Source organism: Antennarius striatus, chromosome 15 (genome assembly GCF_040054535.1).
Source record: "Antennarius striatus isolate MH-2024 chromosome 15, ASM4005453v1, whole genome shotgun sequence".
Classification (NCBI taxonomy): domain Eukaryota; kingdom Metazoa; phylum Chordata; class Actinopteri; order Lophiiformes; family Antennariidae; genus Antennarius; species Antennarius striatus.
In genome coordinates, this window is record NC_090790.1 from 9,618,050 (window position 1) to 9,625,571 (window position 7,522).

The 7,522-nt window shown below is 37.7% G+C and overlaps 1 protein-coding gene across 2 annotated transcripts; it reads left to right on the forward strand.

Annotated features, from left to right (window-relative positions):
* Nucleotides 1–1,024: 1,024 nt before the first annotated feature.
* rnf170 (ring finger protein 170) lies at nt 1,025–7,252 on the forward strand. Of its 2 annotated transcripts, none has more exons than XM_068334207.1 (7): nt 1,025–1,120; nt 1,808–1,957; nt 3,421–3,496; nt 4,311–4,425; nt 4,680–4,753; nt 5,681–5,812; nt 6,073–7,252. In XM_068334207.1, the coding sequence occupies exons 2-7, from the start codon at nt 1,824–1,826 to the stop codon at nt 6,340–6,342; spliced, it is 801 nt and encodes a 266-aa protein (XP_068190308.1). In that variant the 5' UTR covers nt 1,025–1,120; nt 1,808–1,823; the 3' UTR covers nt 6,343–7,252. The 2 variants fall into 2 exon arrangements, with proteins under 2 accessions (XP_068190308.1, XP_068190310.1); XM_068334209.1 differs by having other exon boundaries at nt 1,026–1,144.
* The last annotated feature ends 270 nt before the right edge of the window (nt 7,253–7,522 follow it).

Sequence of the window (7,522 nt, forward strand, 5' to 3'; positions counted from 1 at the left end):
AAAATCAAAAGTCGAACAAGATACCTCTCCTGCACTCAATGAAATGTTACTCATTTCAAAAATTTAAATGTCATTTTTCCAAGCAACAAGTTTCTTCAGCAAGCGCTTAATGTTTTCCAAAATGTAAGGTTTTGCAACCTTGATAGTTAAAACACTTCTGAAAATGTTTTATTGTTGTTACATCCCACGAAGCGATGATGTATTGTAATTGTCAGGGTTTGTGTGTTCATCCGTCAGTCCGTCCGTTCGTCCACCAAATATCTTCACAATCGCTGCAGATAGAAAGATGAAACAAAAAGCACATTACTTGGGCGGCAAAGGGGATGAAAATGAGATGATGACCTTGATCTTGAGAAAACTAGGTCAAGGTCAAATTTCAACTTTGGTACACTCAGGAACCGGATAAGATGGAAGGATAAGGGAGAAGGCCAGTGTGAGTAAGACCATTAAATCAAAGCTAGTGCTTTAATCAATGACAGTAGGTCAGACCACTAGCTTTGATCTTTGACCTATGTCAGTAGGTCAAGGTAAACTTTTGAATTCAGAGTGTCGCGGGATGTTGCAGTCTCTGACTGCCTTGTTGCAATTGTTAATGGTGGAATACGTAATAATTGGAAAAGACTTACATCCAGACTTTACAATACTATTATGATTGAAGTTTTAATTGAAAAAAAAAAAAAAAAGAGAAACAATACTTTACACTCGCTAAAAGATATTCAAAGATGCCAATACACAATGTGAAGCCTTTTTTTTAAAAATTGAAATATATGTATAATATATTGTAATATCTGTAATCTATGTAAGTGTGCACAGGCCAACGTAGTTTATTTCCTGATCAGATTTTGTATTCAAAATGCCTAATGACCTACTAATTGCGCATAATTTTATGGATTTTGAAGACTGTGTTGTCCGAGTTTTGTTAATAAAGTTTGTAATTAAAAAAAAGAAGACACCATAAAGGAACGCCCACCCTTCTTCTTCTTCTCGACTCTATATCCCCTTGTTCAAACTTTTGCCATCTAGCGGTCAGTCTTTATAAAGCCTGTCATTGCTGCAAAGTAAAATGCCTGAAGACTCATGACATATGTCAAATCCGACTGGACTTCTCTGTTGGTCGTGGGTGAGGACATTTCTCCACACTACCGTGTGTACCAACACACCGCTGCGTAGCCCACGGGTCACGTGGCTTTCTTCCCTCGGTTATATCCGTAAACTGTGATATATTTAAACTGGGATCCTGACGGTGATAGCCAACTTTAAATCTTCAGTTCCACAATCTCCGTTGTCATTGAATATTCTCTGTACATATTTAATAATCATTTAAGACATCTGCTAGTTTTTAAGTCTGGAATCGCTCGATAAATCACAATATTTATCATTTGTTATTCTACGCCAACGCTTAACTTAGCTAACAGTTAGCTACAAGGAGGACGGCAATAATCTTAGGGCAGACACTGCTTCCTTTGTAATGTCATTTAAAAATCGTCGGACAACATCTTTTTGATGTTTTAAATTTGTTTGTTTTCCAATCACCTCATTTGAAGCAGCCTTGTGACACCAATAGCACTGACAACTATATGTTGAGTCGTAGAATTATAGTACTTAAAGTTTAGCATTATTGCTTTCGTGTATTGGTAGCATGAAGTGTTGGCAGATAGAACTTTGTCACAAATGTCTATAAACAAGACTAGAGAATGTGCCTGATGATAAATTATATTTTTAAAAACACACACACACGCACCTCAAAACGATGTAGAGACGTGTACATACGCTTAATACCTATTAATATTCCTTCAACCTTTTGTAGGGTATGAGTGTGTGTGATGGAGGACAATCAATGTGGGGACTATCTGATTCAAGATGAGGACACCCTCATTGAGGGCGTCAGCGACCAGGTCTTATTTGTGGTGGTCCTCTGTATCTCCTTCTTAGTGGGCATCCTCGCTGTTCTCTGCAGGTAAGCAGCGAGTTCATAATTCTAGTTGTGTCATGTCTAATCACACTTTTTAGATGATTGAGAGTTATCCTGATTTAGAATTGTTTTAGTTCACTTGCATCTTCATTTAAATGCATCTGTCGATACCTCACCTGGTGCAGTTTCCACAGTAAAGAATTCCAGCCTAATGCTACCCGACACCCAGAGTCTTCACTATTATTTTGTTCTAGGCACTGCCTGGTACAATAATGCAATCTATTAATGTGAAATTAACCTGTTCTGCAAGTTTATTCGATTATTGTTAAATATTATTATTTGGCACGATATGTGTATGGTAATCTGCAACCTATGAACACAACTGGTCCAGAGAGGCAGTTCGTAAATAGAATTGTTTGTAAGTTGTTATTTATTAAATTTCAATCTATAATCGCCATATGAGGTCATTTAAATGTCATAATAACTCTAAATACAAAAGTACAGTACTCGTGATTAGTCTGTTTTATTTCCATTAACTTTCTCAGTTAACCAATACTCAACATCAAATAACAAAATGTACAGAGTTCAGTGTTATTGTCAGTTAATTCTTCCTACATTGGTTCCTAAATTATATAGGAACCAATGATGGCTGTCAATTATTTAAAAAAAAAAAAATCAAATAAAAGACAGGTTATGACAGCGTTTTTTTACAGGAAGCCTATAGTCTTTCCTCAGTCGTACCTGAGGAAAACAGAGTCTGTGGACATTTTGAAAAGCAAACTTAAGACCCACCTTTTTAACTTGGCTTTTAACTGAAAATGTATTTATATTTTTATTTATTTATTTTGTTTAAAATAATACTTTTAACCTTTTAGTCTACCTTGTGTGTGTGTTGGGGATGAGCAGGGAACAAACACAAAATGATAAATCAGAAATTGAGAGATATTAGATAAAAGAAGGACAAACACTGCAGAATACGTGGCAACGGGAAAACTGAAAAGGCGGTGTAAAGTCTGACATCAAATCAGCAAACTGATCATTTTGTCTGATATTTGCTGAGTGACTTTGACATGAGGGTGTTAATATTATGCTACTCGGTGGGGGTTGCGACAGAAAGGGAGAGTAGAGTAATCAGATATGGCTGCAAGGAAAGACCTTGAATTGCAGATAGATTGTTGATTATTTATTGGGCTAATGGCACAAAGTGACCAGAAAGGGAAGAACCACAGAGACCAGTCCACAGACTACTCATTAAGTGTCTGGACCATTGGCTTTAATGGTCTCCAACTAACTTGTATCTGCTTTGTTCTTTAGTGATAGTGGATCCGTGTATGTGGATATTGTTCTGTGGACAGACTACTGTACTGGTTATACCCTCCTTTGTATTGCCTTTTCTTTTTAAACAAAGGGATAATTATCGTATTTATAATCAAAAGTCATATGTAGCTTTGTGCAGTGTTGCAGTTGAGGAATGATGTGATGCCAAATTTGTGTGTTTGATCTTGCAGACAAGAGCAGCACAACATTCATCCTGAGAATCAGGAGCACGTTCGAGCTGTCCGACAACAGCTCCAGACAGAGCAGGTATGCAGGCAAATACAACCCAAGCCTTTCTGACCAAATTTTTGACAGATAAATCATAAAAAACTGAACAAAATACATCAAATCTGCATTTGTAATTATTCAAATTTGTCAATGAGCCAGAGCGGTTGAGCTGTGCAGTGTCATCAACATGCCCACTTGCTCTTTAAACACTCCACTGACCTGCCACATGGGCTCATTCAGACATCACACAGACTTTGTACTTGGAAGTTGGGTCAAGTCCAGTTAATCTCCACATTGGTTTTCTCACATGCAGCTGCTCCAGGTAAAGCTCAGACATTGTCAGGGTTACAGTGCTTGAATGAAAGTGGCTGCTGCCATCTACCTTTTCATACTTCATTTGGACTGAAAGAAATAGTAATGGTTACCTTATCTGTTTTTACGCAAAGAGAAATGCTTCAAAAACTAAAGGTACATAGTCATAGTCAACTTTATTGTCAAATGTACCACATATGCATGACATACAGCACAGATGAAATTACAGTCCTCTCAGACGCACGGGCAGTAAAAAAACACGAACCGCTCTAGCGGGAGAGAGAGGAGCCACTGCGTGTGCACGCACCGCCATCCTTTGTCGCGGTGAAACCCAACAGAACCCTCCAGAGTAAACATAAATATATGCTAAAAAGCAAGTACAAAATCAAATAAATCCAAAACATGTACCTAATATATTTTGTTTAGCAATGTCCTTCATATTTGTAAGGCTTATTTGATTTTTTTTGCTTTGTTTTGTTTAGTTAAAACGTCTGCTGTATTAACGTAACTTTAACTTGTCAACTTGACTTCATTTTGTCAGGATGAAAACTCTCAAGAGGAGACCAGACCCCAGTTTTACACAGACATGTCTTGCCCAGTGTGTTTACAGCAGGCTGTTCTGCCTGTGGAAACAAATTGCGGACACCTTTTCTGCGGTAGGACTGTTGTCCAGATTCCACTCTCAGTATTCATATTTACACATGAGAAATTTTCTTTTATTGAGTGAGCTTTCTCTGCTGATGTCCCTCAGAATATACTAACACGTCTTATTTTTAGATTACGTGCATAAATCAGAATGGACATAGTTGTCAATAATAACACTACTAATAGCTGAATTAAGCAGTTATTATTCATTGCCATTTATTTATGCTGGATTTATATGGTATTGTCCTGTCTTTCTTCTTCATAGGCTCCTGCATCATAGCTTACTGGAGATATGGCACCTGGCTGGGTGCTATTAACTGCCCTATTTGCAGACAAACGGTGAGAGGTGTTATAAATATTCAATGTAAAATAGTTCATGTAAAATATTAGTATTATTAAACTCTTTTCACTCTTTTCCTTCTGGTATTCCTAAGAAAAAGAGTCATTCTGAAGTCTGGGGTGTATCTAGTGGAGTGTTTGAACACCCCTCATTTATCCTCCAATAAAAAATGTGATAAAAACTCGACATGTTAAATGTGGAGCAATTAATATGATCTGAGCTCTTTTTAGATATGAAATGCGATTAAAAAAAATAGCTGATGATCATACATTAATCAATAAAGTTATGGTGTCTTTTCTGCCATATAAAATTATAAAATCTGCTAAAATCCTACAAACCCTAAGGCCCAGTTCCTGTTTTTAACCCAACACCTTGTTTTCAACAACAAGTCAGGTGGTCACTCTACAGCAGTTTGGCATCACATTTCTTTTCTGTTGGAAATCAGATTAGATTTGGTTTGTTCAGGCGTCCTTTGAAAACATGGAAGTGTTATAGTTCTATACAAGCCTGTTGCTGCTGCCCTCGTCAGGAACAAATCTGACCTCATTTACAGGACAGAACAAAACACGAGGTAAAAATAAACAAGATATTCAGAATCCATTGTACATATTTTTTGGTGCAAAACTGCAACAGTAGCTCAATCCACAGTCCACTAGGTCTTGGGCTGGGGACTGGAGGGTGGTCGGTTCAAGGCCCTTGTATGACCACAACTTCAGAGTGTGAACTGACAGTGGAAGGTGCCAGTTCACTGCCTGTACACTGCCGAGGTGCCTTTGACCAAGGCACCGTCACCGAACGAGTTATTTTACAAGCATGAATGAATCTGTCTGTCAGTGAGGGTGATCGTGGTCCTTGTTATCCCTCTGTTAGCTACGGATCATCTTTCAAACAATTATGGTGTGATTAAGTGTTTTGTTTTCCCCCAGGTCACCTTGCTCTTCCCACTATTCCATGCAAATGCCACTCCTCAGAGGGTCCAGGATGGCGAGGCAGAACCTCAACTGATATTAAGAGACATTAATGATTACAACCGCAGGTTCTCAGGCCAGCCAAGATCTGTGAGTACACACAACCATGAAATCTGCTGCAGTTGCACATTAGCTTGGTCTTAGTTTGTTTTCAAATCAGTTAAATATTATAGTATAGAAATTGGTATAAAAACTATTAGAGACATCATAAATTCTTTTTCCTGTCAATTCAAACTGACTTGAGTCAGCTGTACAGCTAGTAAAAGCTGAAAAGTATGTAAATGGCATATTGACATGTAACGCACATAAGAAGACGAAAGTTTCTCATACTATTTTCACTCCTCCTTCAGTTGATGGACAGGCTAAGAGACGTGCCCACCTTGCTTCGCCATGCCTTCCGGGAGATGTTTTCAGTGGGTGGTCTCTTCTGGATGTTCCGAATTCGAATTCTTCTATGTCTGATTGGTGCAATCACTTATCTGGCCTCGCCGCTCGACATCCTCCCTGAGGCGCTTTTCGGCCTTCTTGGATTCCTGGACGATTTCTTTGTTATCCTGCTCCTCTTTGTGTACATCTCTATCATGTACAGAGAGGTAGTCACACAGAGACTAAATAGCTAGGTGTTCCCTCAGGACTGAGGCCTCAGAGCTATTATGCAACATCTTAGAGGAATATGTAAAAGCTGAAAAATTACTATTGATCAATAGTTCTGATTCTCTCAAGAGGTTTACATGGGAGCCTGGGAAATTATTTGATCACAGGAGAGAGGTTAGCAAAACACTGAGCTCTGTAGAATTCATCAGTGATGGTTCAGAGGCTGAATGAGGTCAAGACATTCAGGAATTTGACATGTTAAACATTTTCTTTGAGCCAGATGATGTTCTTTATGGTTCGATCAAGCACTTTACGGACACCAACTTTTGCCCACTGGTCGATTTGTTAATGTGCATTTCATCAAAATGGAGGAATGTTTCATATAATTTAATATAAAGTTCCAATGTATTGATGGTAATATCTTGATTGATTATTTTCATTTAAAGTTGATCTTTTGGACAAATCTGTTTTACTACCATCTGTAGCTATCACAGCCTGCTTGTGAGTAAACTTTGACTGTTTGTAATGTCCATAATGACTTAAAACATGCCAATTTCCATGGCTGCGTGACAAAAACTAGATCATTATACCACCTAGAGTGTCCAAATATTGCTCTTTTCATCCGCAGAAAACAGACAATGAACAGGACAACTAGACCTCTATGATAACAACTTCTCTAAAGGCAGATTTTAATTCATGCAGTCCCTGAACTTTGAAAAGAAGACAAACTTAAGGTCTCAAAGATGCACTCAAATTTCGAATGTTTTTTTTCCCGTCCCACTAAAGGTTGTTGTGCAATTGTAATTTTTGTAACAAAACTATAAATAATAAATGAATGGATGTATAAAGTTGATAATTGGGTTAACTTTTAGTTTTTGATTGTTTTTTTTGTGTAAATATTTTGGAAAGGGCAAATAAATACCTGGTGAAATTTTCTTATTGACTGGATGGATTTGAAATGCATGAGAGGCATCTCAGACTGCATGAGTGATCAGTTGAGACTTGATCCTCAGTAAAGATGAGGTTCCAGTTCCTGAGTTCATTGTGGTTGAACACCCAGCCAAAGACTTTTATTTTCAAATGCGATACCAAAAAGAAAAAAAAAAATTACTAAAAATTGATTCTCCAACACTATCTTAAATTTGTTGACTGCAAATCTGCATCTTTTATTATTGTGTGTTTCTTGACTCCATGAAATCAATTAGA